This window comes from Jaculus jaculus, chromosome 6 (genome assembly GCF_020740685.1).
Source record: "Jaculus jaculus isolate mJacJac1 chromosome 6, mJacJac1.mat.Y.cur, whole genome shotgun sequence".
NCBI lineage: Eukaryota > Metazoa > Chordata > Mammalia > Rodentia > Dipodidae > Jaculus > Jaculus jaculus.
In genome coordinates this window covers 139,132,526-139,155,801 of record NC_059107.1, presented here as the reverse complement: position 1 = coordinate 139,155,801, position 23,276 = coordinate 139,132,526, and the positions used below count along the sequence as shown (strand labels likewise).

The 23,276-nt window shown below is 42.2% G+C and overlaps 2 protein-coding genes across 2 annotated transcripts in view; one reads left to right on the top strand and one right to left on the bottom strand.

Moving 5' to 3' along the window:
* Ccdc38 (coiled-coil domain containing 38) overlaps positions 1-11,516 on the top strand; it is a 62,808-nt gene extending 51,292 nt beyond the window's left edge. The window contains exons 13-15 of the mRNA XM_045152252.1: positions 7,335-7,540; positions 9,285-9,378; positions 11,403-11,516. Of these exons, the coding sequence (XP_045008187.1) occupies positions 7,335-7,540; positions 9,285-9,378; positions 11,403-11,516 (414 nt within the window). The remainder of the gene's footprint in view (positions 1-7,334; positions 7,541-9,284; positions 9,379-11,402) is intronic.
* An 883-nt stretch (positions 11,517-12,399) lies between these two features.
* Positions 12,400-18,094, bottom strand: Snrpf (small nuclear ribonucleoprotein polypeptide F). The gene is made up of 4 exons (XM_045153723.1): positions 17,974-18,094; positions 15,093-15,218; positions 13,027-13,091; positions 12,400-12,528 (listed from the first exon to the last, which is right to left on the bottom strand). Exons 1-4 carry the CDS (start codon positions 17,974-17,976, stop codon positions 12,462-12,464), a joined length of 261 nt encoding a protein of 86 aa, XP_045009658.1. The 5' UTR covers positions 17,977-18,094; the 3' UTR covers positions 12,400-12,461.
* Between the last annotated feature and the right edge of the window lie 5,182 nt (positions 18,095-23,276).

The following is a 23,276-nucleotide window of genomic DNA, read 5'->3' as shown; positions in this document are numbered from 1 at the left end:
AAACTCCGTCAATATTGGTTTCCTTGGAGGGGGGCGAAAAAAAACCAAGAGAAATAAAAATTCAAAGCAAATGTGTGGGGCTAACATCCCATGTATCGTCAGGAACTTGACTTTTTAAACAGATAGAATCAGGAAAAAAAACAAGTGTCTGTCCTTCCCTGTCCATAGGTGAACTGGGTTACCAAAAGTATAAGTTATTTGTCTCCTAGGTACACACATGTCCTAGGGCTCTACAGCGCCCGGAGTTACTGCTATAGCAAGAAGTGTGGTGAATAGCCCTGCTGAGTGGTAGAGTTTTGTCTTTTCTGCTCTTAACTCTTATTTATCTATTTATTTTGGGTTTTTTTAAAAAAACTTTCCAGGCCACTTTATTTATTGACTAAACGTCTTTGATGCAAATACAAGAGGTCAGTATTGATTGTGATCTATGATCATGACACAGTGTTCTCTCTGTCCCTGAGCGGGCCACCTCTCTAACTTTATCCTCCACTAATTAGGGTCAGAATGTTCTGCTTCCTTCTAAATATGGGGTGACATGTCCAGGATAGATGAGTCTATAAAAGTGCAGGTCTAAATTTATCCAACTCAGTCTTCTTGTCTAGAATGCCATGGCACACTGAGAAATGGGTAGCAGGAGTGGTTTTCCCTGCTAAAAAGTAGCTTTCTTCCTTCATCCCTCCCTTCCTCTTTCCTCTTTTTCCTTCTTCTTCCTTCCCTCTATTTCTCCCGAGTGCTGAGGAGCTAAGTAGGATTTCAAGCAAGTCAGGCAACTGAAGGAGGATTCTTTATATAACATATCCTTTTTAGAAACGTCAAGAACAATATGTCAAATAAAAAGATAGTTGAGAAGGCAGTTACTACTGCTTCTGATTTCTCTGCAGACACCATATTCCTTATTGTCACACCTGTCATGGGCCCCGGTCCCTGTCATTTACTTACAACTTGATCTATACTGTATTACATATTTCTAATATGATTCAGTTTTCCCATGACACCATTCTTGATTCTTGGAGAAAAAGATGAATGCCAAGAACTCAAAGAAAGCAAATTAACTTAGATGATTTTTTTCCCTTTGCTCTTAACTTGATCTAATTTTTTTTTTCTCTATGCTAGAGTGAAAACACCAAATAAAAATAAAATATCTTAGTAGGACTGGAGATATAGTTCAGCAATTAAGGCACTTGCCTGCAAAACCTAACGACCTGGGTTCTATGCCCCAGTACCCATGGAAAGGGAGATGTATACCGGCTTGTGCATCCAGAGTTCATTTGCAGCAGCTGTAAGGTCTGGTGCACGCACTCTCTGTCTGTCTCCTCTCTGTCTCACTCTCTTTCTGCTTGCAAATTAATAAATAAAAATATTTAAGAAAAAAATGAAAGAAAAAGCCAGGCATGTTGGGACACATTTTAAATTCCAGTACCTCATGGACGTGGACTAGTGCAGAATTTTGGGAGTAGTTTCTAGCTTATGTCACAAAGCGTCATGTTTCAAGATTCATCCAGGTTGTTTCGTGTATCAGAATTTCATTCCTTTTTTAAAAATTTTTTTGTTTGTTTTTTCAAGGTAGGGTCTCACTCAAGCCCAGGCTAACCTGGAATTCACTAGGTAGTGTCAGGCTGACCTTGAACTCATAAAAATCTTCCTACCTCTGCCTCCCGAGTGCTAGGAGTGAGGGCCTGCACCATCACACCTGGTAGAATTTCATTCTTTTTAAGGCCAAGTAATATTTCATGGTGTGTATCATATTTTGTGTGTCCATTCATATATTGATGGATATGTAGGTTGTTTGAAAGCTTCCATTCTGTCTTAAATAATTCTGAAGCTGACTGGCGTGTAAGATATAAGAAAAATATCTATGAAGTCTACCCTACCTCCACCCAACCAAGCCCCTTTCATGCAAGCAACTATGGAAAAAAGTGGCATTTAGGCTGGAGAGTTAGCTCAGTAGTTAAAGGTGCTTGCTTGCAAAGCCTGCAGGCCTGGGTTCAAGTCTCCAACAGCCCACATAAAGCCTGATGGGCATTCATTCCCAGTAGTAACAAGAACCTGCCATGCACACACGCACACACATGCAAATAAATAAAAACTAAATTAATTCTAAGTGACATTTTCACTATTTGTAAATATTGAAATCCCCAAATAGAGAGGGAGAAACTATGCTGTAAAGACCCCAAATTCAATCCCCAGCACTGTAGGGGAAGAGAGAATTGGTCTGAAGGTTACTTAAAATTATCCATAAACTGTGAGTCACGAGTGTAAATTTGACATTCATGTATTTATTCCCATGTAAAACTTTGGAATGGGACTAATGATTCCTAGTCTTCCAGGGATAGGGAAGTGAGGTGAGCAGAAAAATAGAAGGAACAAAACATTTTCTTTTTAATTTTTGAGGCAGGGTCTCATTTACCCCAGGGCGGCCTTGAACTTCAACTCCATATATAGCTAAGGATGACTTTGAACTCCTGATCCTCCTACTTTCACCTTCCAAGTGCTACCTCCTTCCCAAGTGCTAGGATTACAGGAGTGTAGCACCATTCCTAGTTTATGTGGTGCTTGGGATCAAACTCAGGGTTTTGTGCACATTAAATAAGCACTCTACCAACTGAGTGATGCCTCAGAACTTAGAACGAAGCATTCTTTTCTTAGGATTTCCTGTTCCCCAACCATGAAACAGGGGGCTGGAGAGATAGTTTAGTGGTTAAAGTGTTTGCCTGCAAAGCCAAAAGATCACGGTTCGACTCTCCAGGACCCACATAAGCCAGATGCACAAAATGGTGCGTGCATCTGGAGTTCTTTTGCAGTGGCTGGAGGCCCAGGTGTGCCCCTTCTCTTTCGCTCTCTCCCTCTTTCTCAAATAAATACATAAAATACGTATTTTAAAAAGATGTACAGAACAATCCCTCATAAGAGAACATACTTGAAGCTTTTAATTTTTTTCTGGAGTTATTGAGGAAAGTGGCACAGCTAATTTTCCTATTTATAAGTTATCTACAACTATAAAATGAGTATTTCCTTCTTTCAAAACTGCCACTCTTATCGTGGTACTTAATTCCCCAGTTTTTCCTTGATTTGTTATTTTTAAAACAAAGATTTAAACTCCAACATCAAGTGATATTAAAAATGTACAAGTAGGGCTGGAGAGATGGGTTAGCGGTTAAGCGCTTGCCTGTGAAGCCTAAGGACCCCGGTTCGAGGCTCGGTTCCCCAGGATACACGTTAGCCAGATGCACAAGGGGGTGCACATGTCTGGAGTTCGTTTGCAGAGGCTGGAAGCCCTGGCGCGCCCATTCTCTCTCTCTCCCTCTATCTGTCTTTCTCTCTGTGTCTGTCGCTCTCAAATAAATAAATTAAAATTTTAAAAAAAATTGTACAAGTAGTAACTTTCCTTCTCAAGGAATGTTCTCAAAGTGAACAGAGCCGGGTGCCACCTGCACATCAGGGAACACATGGACTGTTGTCATCTTCCCACAGACAATTCCTCATTCTCTCTCCAGTCTCTACATCCTTCAAGTGACCACTGTCCTGACTTCTTACCACCAGTTAACTCTTCTGTTTTCTCTCCCCCTCTGTGTGTGTGAGAGAAAGAGATGGATGCAGATAGATGCATGTGCTCTGTGTGCAGACAGGTGAAACCAGAGGATACCACATTTCCTCTGATCATTCTCTTTCATCATCCTTCTTTGGGACAGGGTCTCTCAGCAAACCTGGAGCAGGGAGCCCCCATACCCTCCTGTTTCCATCCCCTTCAGCACTGTGGCTATAGGTGTGCACTGTCCAGCTTTTTCTGTGGGTGTAGGAGGTCATATTTGAGGCCTCGGGCTTGTGTAACAAGTGTTTTTTACCCACTGAGCCATCTCCCCTGCTTTGGAATTTTCTAGAAATCCAATCATGTAAATCCTACCTTCTTGCATTCAGCATTGTCGGTGTGAGTCATCTACATGGTTGTTAACATGAAGTGAAATGTTTGTTATTCCACTGTTCAACTGGTAGAATGTGTTCATATCTGGTTTCGCTCGTGTGCAAGGGGTCCATTGAGTTCAACTGGCTCAGGGCATACAGTCAGCACACAACAGAAGGTGAAATGGTGTTGCAGTTAGCTTGGTGTTGCTGGCAGGAAACACCCAAACAAGATCATCTTGTGGAAGGAAAGGGTTTATTTTGGCTTACAGACTCAAGGGGAAGCTCCATAATGGCAGGAGAAAATGATGGCATGAGCAGAGGGTGGACTAACATCCTGGCTAACATCAGGGGAAGAGCAGCAGGAGAGTGTGCCAAACACTGGCAAGGGAAAGCTGGCTGGCCATAAGGCACCCCCCCCCAACAATACTCTGCCTCCAGAAGGATCCAGTTCCCAGTTGCCACCTGCTGGTATCCTTGCATTCAGAACACATAAGTTTATGGGGGCCACCTGAATCAAACCACCACAACGTAGATAAGAATTACAAAATCTGTGGGTTGGAAAGACCTTGTGATAGCATCTAAACGGCTCTCCTGTTTGATGCTGTGGTTCCTCCTACAGCATGACTGTCCCATCACATCCCTTCACTTCGGGCAGGTACTTGGAGTTACCCTGATGTCTCCGACCCTTCCTGAGCCCTGCGGCCTTCCTGGGCACGGTCCTCCTCCTAGGTGCTCTGGTCTCAGCCTGCCATCTAGTGGCCATCTAAAGGATCCACTTAGACGTTGTCCCTAATTGGACCTTTCTTTGCTCTTTGTGACAGAACAGATGACATAGGTCATCTTGCTTCATGTTCCCTTTTGTTTCTTAATGCTGTTTTCACCTTCTTTGGGGAAAAAAATCTCTATTCTTGTCTTTTCCTCTCCTCAGTGAGGGAACTTAAAAAAGAGAGAGAGAAAGAAAACATCTGGAAAAGACACTCGCTGCCTGCCCATCTTGAAAGCTCTTCCAAGTGTTCCAGAGGTCTCTTACAGTGTTCATCAAAACAAACCACTGTCATATAAGAGTTGTTTCCTCTCAAAACCGCATCCAATAGATATTTTAAACTATCAGCCATATACTTTTTCTGCTGTAGTAATATATGCTGTAGCAAGAGATTCCTTTCTTCCTCTTCTTTTTAAAGACAGGCTGCTCTGGAACTCACTGTATAACTGGTAGACTTCAAACTGACAGCAGTGTTCCTTCCTCAGTCCCCTAAATGCTAGGATTATAGGCGTGGACCACCATGCCCAGCAAGATTTTTTTTTTTTTAATCATATGGAATGTATTTCAGCCCCTGATGGGCTGCTTTCATTGTTTTTGCTTTTATATTTTCCTGTTTTCTAAAAGGAATGCATTTGGTATATAGATAGGAGGCCCAATCAGTGCTACTTTAGAAGGGAAAAGGACTTTGTGGCAAATAGGGTTTCTGCTGCTTTCTTTTATACTAGTTTGTATCTGCCTAGGTTTTCTAAAAAGGATTGTGCACTTAAAATGAATGGAAATACAGTAGGCATGTAGAAAAGTGGGAAAGTAGCTTTATGGTAAATAGGATCATCAGAATACTTGTTAAAGCAGGAGATGGGAGACAGAGAGGCTATTAGTAATTCATTCTTTTTTTTTAATTTTTATTTATTTATTTGAGAGCGACAGACACAGAGAGAAAGACAGGTAGAGGGAGAGAGAGAGAATGGGCGCACCAGGGCTTCCAGCCTCTGCAAACGAACTCCAGACGCGTGCGCCCCCTTCTGCATCTGGCTAACGTGGGACCTGGGGAACCGAGCCTTGAACCGGGGTCCTTAGGCTTCACAGGTAAGCGCTTAACCGCTAAGCCATCTCTCCAGCCCTAATTCATTCTTTTTAAAATATTTTATTTATTTATTTGACAGAGAAAGGGGGAGAGAGAGAATGGGCATGCCAGGGCCTCCAGCCACTACAGACAAATTCCAGATGTGTGCACCCCCTTGTGCATCTGGCTAACGTAGGTCCTGAATTGAACCTTGGTCCTTTGGCTTTGCAGGCAAACACCTTAACTGCTAAACCATCCATCCCTCCAGCCCTAGTAATCCATTCTTGATTCCATATCTTAGTTTTAATGAAATGCCAGTGGCCCTGCAAGGTGTTTGTGGTTCCAGGACAGACCTGCCACGGTGGTGAGAGTCACTTGTGTCTTAGGTGTGTAGTTTTTGGTTTTCTGGTGATTCCTATCTTCTTGAAAAGAAGCAGGAATTGAGGCAGAATCCTACCTACAAAAGGATTAACCTTGCCTAGCAGATTATTAAACTCTTCTCAGAAACAAAACCCCCAGTGGAGAAAGAGGATGACCAAAATCTTATGAGCCTGACATTCATTACCCCCCAGCTCCAGAGACTCCAACATCAAAGAAGACAACACACTGGCAAGGCACAGGGATAGGCAAGGTTTGGTCTAGGTTCTATTTAGACTAGACTATGGCAATGCCTTCCCCATAGAGAGCTATGAAAATTAAACTCCCAGAAAGCCTCTTTTCGGCTAGCCTAGGATCCTGTTTGCGTGTTAACACTTTTGTCTGAGAGAATGCATTCATTTATTCAGCACACATTTATTAAGCATATAGCTATAAGCAAGGCACTCTTTAGATACAAGTGTCAACATAAGTAGTTCTCACCCTCCAAGTGCTCCATCAAGAAGAGAAGATGAAACATGCATGCAAATAACTATCATGCCACATTTTTGGACTTTCAGCAATTACATACAATGACAGATGCAAAAGTGGAGGGCTCACACAGGATGGCAAGAGTGGCACAAAATGTTCTGAAGTATGTTCACGGAATCAGATACATAAAAACATTCAAGCAAAAAGGGATTGTCTAATATTTAAACCAATGCATGCATATATATATAAAAAACTTTTTCTTTTGGTTTTTCAAGGTAAGATCTCACTCTGGCCCAAGCTGACCTGGAATTCACTATGTAGTCTCAAAGTGGTCTCAAACTCATGGCAATCCTTCTACCTCTGCCTCCCGAGTGCTGGGATTAAAGGCATGTGCCACCAAGCCCAGCTAATATATCTTGAGGAAATAATCCAAGATGTTACTGTAATAATGATATGACTATATATTATGACATAAATACCCCTACTGCATTATCTTTCTGGCCTGTTCTATTGAAATGTTCTTTTTCTTTTAAAAGGGAAATATTAAAGGAAGTGGGGATATAGCTCAGTGGTAGAATATGTACCTAGCATACAATGAGGCCCTAGGCTCCAACTCCACCTCTGTGTATGTGTGTGTGTGTGTACATTTTAAGCTTTTGAAGGACTTTTTATTGTAACACAGTAAAGTGGAATTTTGCATTTATGTATAGTGAACCAATAACTAGTGATGTGACATTTTCTGTTCTTTCTTCTCCATCTCAGGAAAAGCTGATAGACTCGCTTAGTAATAAAATTAATCAAGTGTACAGAGTCTGCATTGGAGATGCTGAAGTTGGCAGTCTGAATGCAGTTCAAAAATTGGTCAAAGTAGAGTCTCGCCTGGTGGAACTGAGCGACCTCATCGAAACCATTCCCAAAGAAAGCGTGGATGCAATTGAAAGGATAAAACAGAAGGAGCGGAGGCAAAAGTATGGCCACTGTCTTATGAGAGTAGCAAATAACTAAATGATGGCTGCTTTTGCTCCTGCATGGCAAGCACTGCTATACAGGGGCTCAGTGGAGAGGTCAAACCATCCCTGCCTTCCCCAGAGAGCTATTGAGGAAATCCTTCATCAAACATTCTTAGGAAATGAAAGAAGCTGGGTAGACAGTTTCACCAGGGGCAACTGACCTAATATTATAGATGGACAAAGTTGGGTAGGGGAGGGTGTCAAAGTGAACACAGTTGTTATATGAACATTTTTGAAGAGCTATCATCTGGAAGGAATTACACCTGTGTTGAATACCCCAGGCATAGAATTAGGGATGTTTCACTGGAAAACCACAGGGAGATCCAATCAATGCATGAAAGTCAGAACCACACAATGGAGGTTTTCCTTGGTATGTAACACTTATGCAGCCAGCACTTACACTTACTTATTCCTCAAGACAACATCACTATGACTAACAGCTCTTGCATATTTTTATAGTAACAAATGTATTCATCTGAAAAATACATGTATCCATTTCCAATTGTTTTCATCCTTTCTGAGCATCTTATGGTTTGGAGTCATACAGCCTAATTTTGTATTAAAAAATTTTGCATGTGGGAGTGGCAGCTCACACCTTTAATCCCAAGCACTCTAGAGGCTGAGGTAGGATAGCTCTGAATTTGAATTTGGTGTCAGCCTGGGCTACAGAGTGAATTCCATGTCAGCCTGGGATACAGTGAACCCTGCCTCAAAAATCCAAATACATACATAAATGTATGTTTGGAGCTGGGGAGATGGCTGGGTGGGTAAGAGCACTTGCACAGGTATGAGCACCTGAGTTCAATCTCCAGCACCCAGGCATAAATCCAAATGTGGCCACATTTGTCTGCACCCCTTCCCGAGTGGGGAGACAGGATTGGCAGGGCTACCTAACCAGTCTAATAAAAGGTGAGGACACACCTCTGGCTTTCACATGTGTGTGCATCTATGCACACATATACCACACACACAAATGTTAAGTAATTATTACTTAACATCACCTTACAATTGTATACTCAGGTTATAGTCAGGTCCAAAAAAAGAATGTTACCTCAGAGTGCCTTTTCTGCACCGAACCTTATACTAGACATTTTGCATAAATTATCTTTTTCCTCACAATGTTCAAAATAAGAGAGCTGCAGAGATAACTTAGTAGTTGAGACACTTGCCTGTGAAGCCTAAGGTGTCACATGCATATGGAGTTCATTTGAAGTGGCTGGAGGCCCTGGTGCACACATCTGCCTCTTTTCCTCTCAAAAGAAAATAATAATAATAATAATATCTAAAAAAGAGTAAGACAATTGGCATTTATTGGTCTTAAAGGTATCATTCAAGACCACCTGGGAAGTAAGCTCCCGGTAACACGCTGAGGTAATGTGCTTTCTGTACATGTGTCATAATTGAATGAGTTTTTAGAAGACAGGAAGAGGCGAGCATCTAGTTCATTCATTCAAACAGCTACTGCATAGAACATGTAAGATGAGGGCTGGCTATCCTTGTTTTTGACCCAAATCTGGGTAGAGCTACTTCTTCCAAAATGTTGAAATTAAATTGCTTCCCATTGTCTATCTATCCAAAAGCCACTGTTCTGGGCTTTTCTGATGTTAAATTTGGATAGTTTGTTACTGACAGTGATGTAGATGTTTTGCTTTCTGTGAATTACAGAAGAATTTATGTAAGAATGTCCCCCTCCCCATGACAGGTTGCGTGAAGAGAAAATGAGAGAAAAGCAGAAACACCAAGAGGAAAGACTGAAGGCGGCTCTGGAAAGAGCTGTTTCACAGCCAAAGAAGAAGGTGTGTTTTGAAATTACCAGGAGGTCCAGCCCCATCCCACAGTCCCTCCTTGGTACAAACAGAATTCCCCTCCAACTCTTCCAGGCTGCTTCAGCGAACAGACCCTTCTGGCTCATACATGCAATTGGCTTCTGGCTTCTCACTTAAGAGTTATTCAAATAGTTTTCCGGTAGACTCACTTTATACTTAAAACAAAAAACTTGTTTCTTTAGCTCAAGGTTCATGAGTGCACTTTTTTTTAAGTTTGTTGTTGAGACAAGGTCTCATGAATCCCAAATGGGCCTAGAAAAAATAAGTAGTGAAAGATAATGTTGAACTTCTGTTCGCTTCATACAGTCACCACATACAGTATTATATACAGTGCTGGGGCTCAAACCCAAGGCTTGGTGCATGTTAGGCACTCTACCAATTTAACTACACCTCCAGGCCCAAAATAGTTTTCAAAAATAGATAGTACAAGCATGTTGTTCAAAGTTCAAGACAGAAAGGAATGTTCAGTGAAGTCCATTTTCCATAGTACCCCTTCCTAGAGGCAACCACTGTTTCTTGTGCATTCTCATGAAGATGGTCTTATCGTACACATTCCTTTTCCTACAAGATTAGCTACGAATCTTGCTTCATTCCTTGTTTTTGAATTAATGTCCCTAGCATCATGTAACTAAAGGGGACTTCTCATCTCTACATTGTAAAGACAATGGGATAACTGAACATCTGCCTAGTGACATCTTATTTAGAGCTGGGACTAGAGGTAGGTGTGCTATATTACAAGATTACATCCAATCCAAGGTTTAGGACTGACACTGCCAACTTCCACACAGGGTAAGAACTTGTTGGTATATGTCACTCATCCTCTGGGAAAGGGACTGAAATATACTCCAAGAAAGGAATGTTATGATTATCAGTAAAGCTAACGTAGACATTCTTACTATAATTACTAACCCAGAGAAGGCTTACTTACAACTAGCCTCTTGATGTTAAGGACTATAAAATATAGTCACAAAGTGAAAACTGCTTTAAATACTTAAATCTTGGGCTGGGGAGATGGCTCAATAGTTAAAGGTGCTTGCTTGCAAAGCCTGCTGGCCCAGGTTTAATTCCCCAGTGCCTATGTAAAGCCAGACACTTAACAGTGGCATGGGTGGTCAGGGTGCAGTGGCAAGAGGCCCTGGCATACCCACATTCATTCTCTCTCTCTTAAATAAAATTTAAAGACTGAGCTACATCCCAGAATTTAAAAAATATGTCCAGACTGGAGAGATGGCTCAGTGGTTAAAGTCACTTGCCTACAAAGCCTAAGGACCCAGGTTTGAGTTCCCAGAACCCGCATAAAGTCAGATGCACAAGGTGGTACATGCATCTGGAGGTCATTTATAGTGGTTGGAGGACCTGGTGCAGCCATTCTCTCTCTCTCAAATAAATATGTATATATCTTAAAAATTATTACCATCTTTCCTTCTAGACAACTTCTATGATCTTTGTAGTCCCGTGCCTGACACACAGTGGATACTAAATGCATGCTTAATTGAATTAAATGTGAGAGGCTGGGGAGATGACTCAGTCAGCACAGTGCTTGATGTGTAAGCATGAGGACCTGAGTTTGGAGCCCTAGCACCCCAATAAAATCCAAGCACTTGGGGAGGCAGACACAGGAGAGTCCAGAGTGTGCTCATCTATAAATTAACTTATAGAAATTCACCTATAAAAGCAAAAGGGTGAGAGCATCCATTCTTAGTGAGAATACCCTCCAGAGAATGAGCAAGTATGAATGGGAGATTTCCTTAAACTCATCATAACGTGAACGCCTCCAAGAATGGTAACACTCTTGCCAATTGCTGTCTGCATTCCATGGGTGCTCAATTTGCTAATTAATTTGCCAAGCATTAGGTTACCAGCCTCCATGTGATTGTGATTTAGTAGTTTAAACCATTTTATTCATATAAAAATCAAGTTACTATTGGCACTGTACACATCACAACAGATAATTATGTTAAAAAGCATTAAGAATTGCTTTTTCTTTGTTTCAGCTTGGAAGACGACTTATGTACCGTTCCAAACCTCCATCTACTAGCAAACAAGAAATACTTTTAGTCACTGAAACAAGGACAAAATCATTGGAGGAAGAATTTTTTTTTGGTTGAACAGCAGCAAGGCATTTTATTAACAGATGTGCTATGTAGATTGTAGCTTTCGGTATTAGTGACATTGTGCCACATACGCTGTCCCAACTAATTCAAAGCAGACAGACCCTCTCCTGTATCAGATTGGAATGAGAATAACCTTCTTTTGTTGATGCTGTTAGTATTATCCCATGTAGCCAAAAATTTGCATTTTGAGTTTCCCTAGTTGTGATACACAACCCTAAGGCAACTTATTGATAAAACTGGAAAATTTAAATGAAGCTTTCTCATCTATATATAAGTTCATCACTACAGAATATAGATTTTAACAATGTACCACTCTAAAGCATCAGAGCAGGCTTAAAACGTGCCAACTACCAGATTATGGTCTTGAACAGTCATGAGATGGCTTTTATTTCACATTAAGCTGTTCAGAAACAATTCTCTTAAGCGAGCAAACCATATCCTGCAGCCTAAATGTCAGGCCACAACTTCTGTTGTGCCCTGTTTGCACAATCATTAATCATTACATTTCAATATGTACATTATTTAGCTTGTATCAATACATAATTAATATTAACTTATTAAATAATACAATATATATTATAACTAAAAAAACTTTATACATGTTAAAAATGACTCAAAAACCTAAAAAAAAAAAAAAAAAAAAAAAACAGTTGCTTTGAAAAGGTCTCAATATAATTACAAGAATGGGGCTAAATTTCACCTTCATAAAAACTGTGAAGCAGATCCTTTATAGCCAAGAGTCCTGGGCTTACAAAAGAAAACCATCAGAAGCGAAACCGGGTGTTGTGTGCAGCATTAATCCTGTCAATCACTTTTCAGGGGTTCCAGCCTGAGCTTCAATCATGCATCCCTGCATACAGACAGCTGACACTCAGACTGAAAAACAAACCATCTTTATTGTCTAGAAATATACACTTAAAAAGTCCCCAACAAAAGATGCTATTCTCTCATTTCCCCATCTTCTTCTTCTTCTTCAACACCTCTGATATAAAGGACGTTGTTACACCTGAAAAGAAATAAGTTTTAGCAGTATCTCTCAGAACCATGTGACCTCCATCATTACTGTTGCATTTTTCATTATGAAAATACTACTACACTTCATTGACAAGACACCATTGTTTCTCTCTATCCCAGAGTTCTACATAGATTTGTGGTCTTGTTTTTTCTCAGAGAGCACCTTTATGACTTTTCAAAATGTGGAGGTTACCAGTTCTAGAAAATGAATGTAACAAAAGTCCTTGGTACTCAATTGAAATTCAAAACTAAGCTCCCACAATCAAGGCCAGTGGAAAAGGTCACAGTCAAGAGCCAAAAATGTACTGACAGTAGGCAAACTGTAAGGATTAACAGCTCAGAAGTATTTATCTTTTTTACAAAATTTTGTAGTTTTAAAGACTATTATGCTAAATTAACCATGATTTTAAAATTCTAAAATTGAAGCACTATTTATCTAAGGCATTCCTAACACTCACTATTAACTCCTTACATACATTAATGCTGTTACCTTATTAAAACTTCACCCAGATGTCCAGACAATGCCCCATCTATGTATTCTTCTGTATTTGCAAGCTTAAAAAAAAAAAAAAAGAAAGAAAGAAAGACATTAGTACAATTGCATCACAGGAAAACAGTATAGCACACCTATTCCCAGTGATGGAATTTATTACCTGAGACCTTTCTATACCAACAACTCAAACTTTAAACATAATTAAAAATTAGGAGATTAGCTTTCTATTACTATTATAGTATTTTTTTTGTTACATATACTCAGTAAAACATTCATGGTTATAGAACTATTTATTTATTATATATTTATATATATAATAAACTTGTTTAAAAGTTGATAAGCCTTCTAGATTATTTGTAATTTCTTTCTCGTTGCTATCAAAACTGTCTTTTAAAAGGCTCCACTTTATGAGTAAATTGTAGCAAAGTTTTGGGGGCTGGAGAGGTGGCTCAGTGGGTAAGAGTGTATGCTGCCCAAGCATAAGGACCTGAGTTCAAGCCCCAGCAAACATGCAGAAAGCTGGGCAGGCCATGAAACTTAGGCACATTACCATATGGATGAACTTTGAATTCAGCATGCTAAATGAAACAGGGACAATAGAAAAAAGACAATACTCTTTCCCCAAGGTATCCATGGTTCCAGAGCACTTCCACAGATGTAAGGATGTTCAAGGTCTGTATATAAAATAACTTAGTATTTGAAAATCACCCAGAAACACTCCATATACTTTAATCTCTCAATTACTCATACTTAATACAATGTAAGTATTATACAGTTGTTATATTGTTCAAGGAATAAACAGAAAGTGTGTGTACTGAGTATAGACATGGCATTTTCCCCCTCAGTATTTCTGATCTGAAGTCAGCTGAACCTATAAATGTGGAGCCCACAGGATTACAGAGCTGAAAGTATGCCACTTACATGAGGTACTGAAAAGACATAAAAGAATTTTACCTGGGACGGGATGGGAGGGGGAGGGTGATTTTTTTTTTAATGGGTAGAGGTTCATTTGTCAATGATGAAAAAGTCTGGAATGTGGGCTTAGTGGTTAAGGCATTAGCCTGCCAAGCCAAAGGACCCAGGTTCGATTCCCCAGGACCCACGTAAGCCAGATGCACAAGGTGGCACATGCATCTGGAGTTCGATTACAGTGGCTGGATGGCCCTGGTGTGCCCATTCTCTCCCTCTCTCGGAAATAAATAAATTAAAAATAAAAAGTTCTGGTATGTTTTACTGTAATGCAAAGTGAATTACAAGAAAAAAAAAAAAAAACCTGGCTGACTACATAGTGAATTCCAGGTCAGCCTGGACTAGAGTAAAACCCTACCTTGAAAAACAAAAAACAAAACAAAACAAAAAACCTGGCTGAATCATTTATAGAACCATGCAGTCAGTTCAATCCTTTATTTGATCTGTCTTCCCCATGAAGAAACACTTCTTGAAATTTCTGTATGTGCACAAGCATGGAGAGGCCAAATAACATCGGGTATACTCCTCTTCACTGACCCAAGTTGTATCTTACAGCACAATCTCGCAAGAAACCTAGAGCTGCTGTTTCTCTTTGATCATACAAGCCAACAATGAGCTCCAATGATTCTCTGGTCTTTGCACGCCACAGGACTGGGGTTGGCTCATGGCCATACCAAGCTGTTTATGTCTCCTTCACTTTAGCCACTAAGAGTAAAATCTGTAGCTAAATATTGATGTAACCCCATGTTTTTTATAACCCTCAAGTACATCACAGGTTCTTTTGGTTTTTTTCAAGGTAGGGTCTCACTCAGGCTGACCTGGAACTCACTCTGTAATCCCAAGATGGCCTCAAACTCACAGTGATCCTTCTACCTCTGCTTCCCAAGTGCTGGGATTAAAGGCATGTAACACCATGCCCAGCTCACAATTTTAATTTGAACACCCTCTCTGGATATTAATCCTAAATGTTGATTCACATCTGTCAACTTGGCTGCATATCTTCTTTTTATATTTTAGTTACAGTAAACCTTAGAAAAGTAAGGTGAAGCAAAATAAAAACAATTTTATGACCTTTAGAACGCTTGTCAGCTTACCTGCATGTTCATGTAGCCATCTACAGATACCAGGTAGCCCTTGTACTCCATTCCCCACTTAAGTTTCACCATCACTGGCTTTCCTGTTAGTCCATTGAGGAAAGGTTTGGGATTGAGGGGTAAACTCTGCAAAACACAAAAGCATTTGAGAATTTTTCCTGTAGTTCAGCTTCGACCACTTCCTCTCTATCAAAGTGCCACTCAAAATTTTATGGTATCCAAATGAAGCAACTTGATTCCCTGTCACTTTACTACATAATTTTCACTTTCATTTGTTGAAGAGATCAAGGAAGTTCAAACATCCAGTCATTTTCACCTTCAACTCATCAAAACAAAATATACATCAGGCACGTAAATGCTGAATACTGGGCTGGGGGTATATAGCACAGTGGCAGAGCATTTAATCCACAGAAACACACACACGGGGGGGGGGGGGGGGGGGGGGGGGGGGGGGGAGCGCGTTCCATCACTCACTGCTCCAAGCTCTAAGAAACAAGTGTAAGGGTTGGGGAGAGGAGATGGCTCAGTCAGTAGCATGCTTGCCTTGAAAGCATGAAGACCTGAGTTAGATCCCTAGAAACCATGTTTTAAAATGTTGGGCCTAAGAGTGTGTATTTATTATCCCAGCAAAGGAAGAGGCAGAGGGCAGACAGGAGGATCTCTGGAGCTCCATGGCCAGCCAGCGTAGCCTAACTGGTGAGCACCAGATCAAAGAGAGCCTGTCTCAAAAACAATAAAAGATGGACAGATTTCCTGAGGATGACACCAAGGTTGTCCTCCGACCTTCCATACATGGGACCTTCCATACATTTATCACACACACACCTGCACATCCAGAACACACTTGCAGGGAAAAAAAATAAAAGAAAGGACTGGGGAAATAGTTCAGTTGGGAAAGTTCTTGTTTGCCTCACAAACATGAGCCCTGAATCCAAACTTCCCACATCCACATAAATGCTGGACGTGGTGTGACGCACCTACAATCCCAGCACTGGAGATGCAGCAACAGCTGGCTTCTTAGATCTCTCTAGTAGACCTAACCAGTGATCTTCAGACCCTTTCTCAAAAAATGGACAGCATATGAGGATAACACCTGAGGTTATCCTCTGTACCTCCACATGCACACACATATGTGAACAGAGGACATCCAAACACATATAAACATACAAATACACACACGTAATAAAACAAAATAAAGGTAACGATCCATTTGGGGCATATAAGTAGACAACTAATCCACATATTGCTAGGCAATAAGGAGATATACTATGCTTACGAGTACCAAACTAGGGTTGGAGAGATGGCTTAGCGGTTAAGACAATCACCTGTGAAGCCTAAGAACCCAAGTTTGATTCCCTCGTACCAATAGTATCTATACATGGTAGCATAATTCATCTGGAGTTTGTTTGCAGTGGCTGGAGGATACAACTTGGGTAGTGAAGAGGCTGTAGTGCCTATTCTCACTCTTGCTCTCTCAAATAAAGTAAAATAAAATTTAAGAATACCAAACTAACCTAGGGATAAAAAGAAACCGAAAGCTTGTCTGGAAGTACTATCTCCATTTTAGAGGCTAAGAGATTATTTGGGGGCTGGGTGGAGAGGGAGAGGGCTGTTTCAGCAAGAGAGGTTACCTATGTAAAAGAGGGGAGGGGGAAGGTGATTTCTGGAGATAAACAATTGTGTATGGCCAGGGAGAGTTCCAAATGCAAGGCTACAAAATGAAGCAAGGGGCTGATCACACTTGAAAAACTTTCACCTTCATTCTGGGAGCTAGATCTTACTTAACTTTCTGTCATGACCAGGCATCTTCCTGCAATCATCTAAATTGTATTCTAAAAAAACCATAGTATTCTCAGTGAATTTAGTCTTTGTTTTCCTCTGCTCTACCGATCTGTCATTCCAAAGAAAAAGATCAAGAAACTTGACTGCTAAACTTAGTCTATTCAAAGTTATCTTGGAGAAACTAGAGAATACTACAATAACTTCCGATTGGGGTGCTAATTCCCACTGTCTCCAGTTTATTATCCATGAAGCAACTACTATGTTTAAAGCACATATTAAACCATGTAATATCTTTGCTCATAAGGCTTCCGTGGTTCCCGCATGCACTTGAAGTAGAACCAAACCACCAAATGCGGCCTAAGACGTCCTATAACCCTATCTCCTAACCACTATGCGTACAAGCAGCTGTAACTTTGTCAATTCCAACTGGACAAACTTATTTCTAGGTAGGGCTTATGCTCTTACTATCTATGCCAGAAAGACACTTTCTCCTGTCTCTGACACGGATGTGACAGAAAGAGAAACCCCCTCACCCAACAGCCATCCAATGTACCCACGCACCCTTTCAACAGCATCCTGCCGGCTTCCTTCTCAGCACTTCCCATTAACTGCAACAACCTATTTGTACTATTAACTGCCTGGTGTGTCTACCTCCATGCCCAACGGACACGACGTAAGGCAGAGTGCCGACCCTGGTACCTGGCATAACCCCTAGCGCCTAAGAACGGTATGGGGCAGGTAAACCCACGGATGGATGCTCGGAAGCCCGGGCCTTTTAGTGTTTCTGCGGCGCGGGGAGAGGGAAGATTCCGGGGTAGGACTCCCAACATCACCGAACAGAAACGGACTTTGGAGGTGTGGTTAAGTAGAAAATGAACAAGCCGCTTCAGTTTCGCCCGTGCCGCGTGGGCTCAAATGCAACAAGGGCAGCCCGGGCTCGGGGTCCCGGGCCGGCAGGGACTCGCGGGGGAGGAAGAGTCGGAAGAAGGCGCGAGCGCCGCACAGGCTCCAGGCAGCAGGGAAGGGGCGGGCGGGCGCGCGGATGAATGGGAACCGCGCGAAGCCGCCCGTCCGCCCGGGTTGCCTTCCTCCTCCTCACCATCGCGAATGCGGACGAATGCTGCAGGCCACCAGCCGCCGACCCAGCCGCCGACCCAGCCGCCGCCGCTCCCTCGTGGCCGCAGCCGCTCCCACAAGGTCCAAACCGCTCGCGGGCGAAGAGAGAAATGGCCGCCAAAAGCAGCGTGACCTTTCACCTCCCACCTCGGCTCTCCCGGCTCCTGTGATTGGGCCCCAAAGAGACGCGTGCTGATTGGAGGAGACGGCTGGGCAGTGTCTCCTAGCAACCAGCGGCGTGGCGTGATCCTGGGCTTGGTGGCTGCGGGCCGGCGCGTAGAACGCTGTCTTGGAGGGTGCGGACCTGCGGCGGAAAACCGAGGTTGTTCTTCGCTGCCTCGTGGTCTGGGCCGGGGCTGCGAGATGCTGGGTGGCCTGGAGAGCGGATACGGTTTCTCTGGGCCGATGGAGGCTTCTTCCTCTGTCCTTTGGGCTCTTTCTCCCGGCGATTGCGCGTTTTGGGGCGCGGGGCGAAGGACACGGCCCGCTTCTGCCCGAGGGTTCTTGGTTCTAGAAGGCTCCTTATGCCAGCAGAGACCAGACGCAGTTTTTTGGGTTTTTTGTTTTTTGTTTTTGAGACACAGAGAGAGGGAGAGAGAGCATCTGGTTTACGTGGGACCTGGAGAATCGAACCGGGGTCCTTAGGCTTCACAGGCATGCGCCCTAACCGCTAAGCCATCTCTCCCGCCCCAGTCGCGGTCTTTTTAACCGTGCGTTTGCGCTTAAGGAAACGGATATGGGGAAGATTTATGCAACCACTGGTCAGTCTGATAGAAAGATATCAATCAGAATCCCATTTATGTTTCTCATCATCCTCACAGTGTTTCAGATACTGGCCCAGTCGCCCTGAAATGCTGAACTGCGCTTCCTAGAGCATGTGGATTTTTGAGGAGTACCTGATAATATGGTGGCCCTAAGGAAAGAAAATTAGAATGTAGCATTTAATGTTACCTCTAGAGGCGTTCTGGAGTAGGAAGGCTTTAAAGGCAGCATGAGTTTTGTCAGGTAGTGTCCTAACTCCCCTCAAGGCTGCATTTCTGGCGTTCCTAGTCTTTAAAAGTGTCATCCTCAGCTGAATTGTGAGAATTAAATAACCATTATGAAAGTGGTTAGATAGAACTGTACTTTCCAGATAAAGGGCTCAGTAGCTGCTGACTTGTTTTCGTAGTGCCCATGTGAATGTTGGAAACACTGACAAGACGTATTAAATTTTTGAGTATGTTATACCATAATCACGGGACTTATTAACCCCCAACTTCAGTGGAGTTTTCTTAGTTGATCAATCATTTCACAAATCGCTAACTTTTATGTAGATTTTAGGACCTACTTTCAGAAGTCTCACCGTAGACTGTGAATGGGGCTATAGCCAAGGTGCGGAAAGAGCAAAGTGAGGAAACAGGCCTGGCCATTAACCTAGCCAGGGCTACAGAGCTCCATTTCAATAGAAAATGCCCTGCTTTTTAAAATTTTATTATATTTTTTAAAAGAGTTTATTTTTATTTATTAGAGAAAGAGGTAGAGAGAGAGAATGGGCACGCCAGGGACTCTAGCCACTGCAAACGAACTCCAGACGCATGCGCCCACCATGTGCATATGGCCTAAGTGGGACTTGGAGAATTGAACCTGGGTCCTTAGGCTTTGCAGGCATGCGCCTTAGCCGCTAAGCCTTCCTTCCCGCCCTAAATTTTATTTTATTTTATTTTTTTTAGAGAGGGAGAAGGCTTCAACCACTGCAATAGAACGCCAGACAGTTGCGCCATCTAGTGGGTATGTGTAACCTTGTGTTTGCCTCACCTTTATGTGTCTGGAGAGTAGCGCATGGGTCCTTAGGCTTCGCAGGCAAGTGCCTTAACTGCTAAGACATCTCTCCAGCTCCCCTCCCTTTTTTAAGGTAGTCTCATAGTGGCCTTTATTGCAAGGCAAGCCTCTGCCTCCCAAGTACTGGGATTAAAGGCCAGTACACCAGGCTTTTTTTTTTTTTTAATTTTTTAATTTTTAGTTTTTCCAGGTAGGGTCTCGCTATAGCCCAGGATGACTCTCATAAAGTAACCTGCCAAGGGTGATGTTTTCCTGTGAACTGGATACCAGCACAAAGGGGAAGGAGATCAATGCAGAGAAAAATCAACTCCTACCAAATCAGAGAGCCAGAGCCTCAGAGGCCCCCAACACCTCAGCACTGAAGCAGACCAAAAATGAACCCAACATGGCTCAGGGAAATCTTGCGGAAGAGGGGGCGGAAAGAATGTCAGAGTTACATGTTGGGTCATGATTTTCAGAGACATTAATCATACTAATAACTGGGGGCTAACTCCACAATGCACGACCCATTTTCAATAACAAGGAGGGTCTAATGGGAGGGGGTAGATCACAGATGAACCTAAATAATGGTACCAAACTGCCTGTATTTACTGAAAAGAAAACTAATAAATTAAATTTAAAAAAAAATAAATAAAGTAACCTGCCAAAAAGATCACTTAGGGGGCTGAAGAAATGGCTTAGCAGGTAAGGCGCTTACCTACAAGCCAAAGGACCTTGGTTCGATTCTCCAATGCCCATGTAAGCCAGACGCACAAGGTGGTGCATGCATCTGGAATTTGTTTGCAGTGGCTGAAAGCCCTGGCACACACATCCTCCCCCCACCCACCCTCTCTCTCTCTGTCTCTCTCTCTCTCTCTCTCTCTCTCTCTGTCTCTTTCCCTCTCTCAAATAAATAAAATATTTAAAAAAAAAAAAAAAGATCACTTAGGGGGCTGGAGAGATGGCTTAGCGGTTCATTTGCAGTGGCTAGAGGCCCTGGCATGCCCTTTCTGTCTCTCTCTCTCTCTCTCTCTCTCTACACACACACACACACACCTTTCTCTCTCAAATAAATGCTTTTAAAAAAATGTTGGGCTGGAGAGATGGCTTAGAGGTTAAAGTGCTTGTCTGCAGAGCCTAAGGACCCAGGTTTGATTCCCTAGTACCCACATAAGCCAGATGAACAAGATGGCCCATGAGTCTGGAGTTCGTTTGCAGTGGCTAGAGGCCCTGATGCACCCATTCTCTCTACCTGTATCTTTCTCTCTCTCTCAAAAATAAAAATATTTTAAAAAATTGTAGCATTGTAGATAGAAAATTATACCTCAAGTGAAGCATAGTCTCACATTTAATTCAAATCCTTGGCTGGCAGTATTTCTTAGTGGTTAAGGTGCTTGTCTACAAAGCCAAAGGACCCAGGTTTGGTTCCCTAGGACCCACACAAGCCAGATGCACAAGGTGGTGCATTTGTCTGGAGTTCATTTGCCACAGCTAGAGGGCTTGATGTGCCCATTCTCTCAATCTATCTGCCACTCCCTCTCAAATAAATAAAATATTGTTTTAATTTAGTTCAAATCCTTGTTCAGCCATGTGGAAGTTTTCTGTGCTCCAAGTTCCTCAATGAAGAAGGTGGGCATGGAGATGCACACTTAGTAGGTCCAGCATGGGTTACAGTAGATCCTATATCAAACATACACACACACAAACATACAGGCAAAATGACCACTGTAGTAACCACCTTAGGTGTTACCTGACCATCTGAGCATTTCAGTAGGTAGGTACAGGGAAAGCAAGGATGTCAGTGCTCCCATAGGAATATAAATGGCTATTTGTTCCTTTTTAAAACAGTTGATGCTTGTGAAAAATGCCCTGGGCCCTTGGTTCTAGTTCTCTGGCTCTGGTAAAAAACCATTACGTGACATCCATCTAGACCCATCACTTCACTGCCTGGGACTTGGGAACAGGAGAACCAACACACCTACGCCAATACTCTTCCTGTTGGCTCTTCTGTGTGTGATAAACTGACATGTTCTGATTCACTGAGCCTCACTGTCTGATCTTGGCACCTATGGAGAGGTGACAGGTTTACTCCTGGCCACCTAAAGATGGGTTCTTTCTTGGTTCCTCTTCTTCACAGTGCGGATAGTAAATGAAAAACTTACGTAATTGTACTAGTCACTGTTCTGGTCACAGTGACAAAATCAATTTAAGGAGGTAAGGGTTTATTTTGGCTTATAGTTTTGAAGTTACAGTCCGTGGAGGGAAGGCTTGGTGGCAGGATCATAAGGCAGCTGGTCACATTGCATTTACAGTCAGGAAGCAGCGAGTGATGAACACTGATGCTCAACTCACTCTTTCCTTTATATTCAGTCTGGGGCTCCAGTCCATGGAACAGTGCTGCCCACATTTACAGTGGGTCTTCCCATTGCAATTTTCAATTAACCTAATCTAGAAACTCCCTCACAGACATGCCCAGAGGATTCTTAACAGGGTGATTCCAAAGTCCATCAAATTGGCGATCAAGATTAACTATCACAATAATATACATATATAGATGTATGTATACATATATATGTATGTATACATATATATATACACATACATACATACATCTATATATGTATATGTGTATACACACACACACACACATACATACTATCTGCTTGGTAGTAAGCATGTTTGTTCCGGCCAATAATCAATCAAAATCTACCATTATCCTCCAGAGCTTTGGTTTAAGTGATAAGAAGCCTGTGCAAAATTAACACCTTTTTATATATGCAGCCAACCCCTCTGCAAACCTGAAAAGTACTTCCTTGGACTCTGCCCCAAATAGCTCAAAAGTCTGGCCTAAACCTAGACCTAAAGGCTGTCACTTAATATGACTAAAGTATTCTTAGTCATCTTGGGCAATCTCAAAGATACTTTTTCTTTTAATTTTTTTTTTTTGAGTCAAGCCCAACAGGCTGGCCTCTATTTTATTTTATTTATTTGAGAGCAACAGACAAAGAGGCAGAGAGAGAGAGAGAGAAAGAATGGGTGTGCCAGGGCTTCTAGTTACTTACCATAAACGAACTCGAGACGCGTGCGCCCCCTGTCCATCTGGCTAATGTGGGTCCTGGGGAATGGAGCCTCCAACCTCCTTAGGCTTCACAGGCAAATGCTTAACTGCTAAGCCATCTCTCCAGCCCTCAGAGATACTTTTTGATTCAGACAACAATCTGCCAAGTAGATTTTTCCATGGTGATAGAATCACTGCCATTCCTGGCATTCAAATATGCTCCAGTTATAAGTGAGTACCGATGAATCAGTGAGGTTTAAACTTAAAGCCTTAGAGAACCTAGTCTAAACTTCTAATTTCAAATATTTTATTTATTTATTTCTGTATTTATTGGAGAAAGAGAGATAGAGAAGCAAATAAAGAGAATGGGCACGCCAGGGCCTCTAGCCCTGCAAACAAACTCCACACGCGCCAACTTGTGCATCTGGCTT

Bases quoted from the DNA above. Each gene is read 5' to 3' on its own strand.
- Snrpf (XM_045153723.1), bottom strand. The intron at 13,092-15,092 runs GTAAGCTGACAA...TTTTTTTTTAAG, and splicing joins ATGGCTACATGAACATGCAG to CTTGCAAATACAGAAGAATA. The intron at 12,529-13,026 runs GTAACAGCATTA...ATTTCTTTTCAG, and splicing joins CTGGGTGAAGTTTTAATAAG to GTGTAACAACGTCCTTTATA.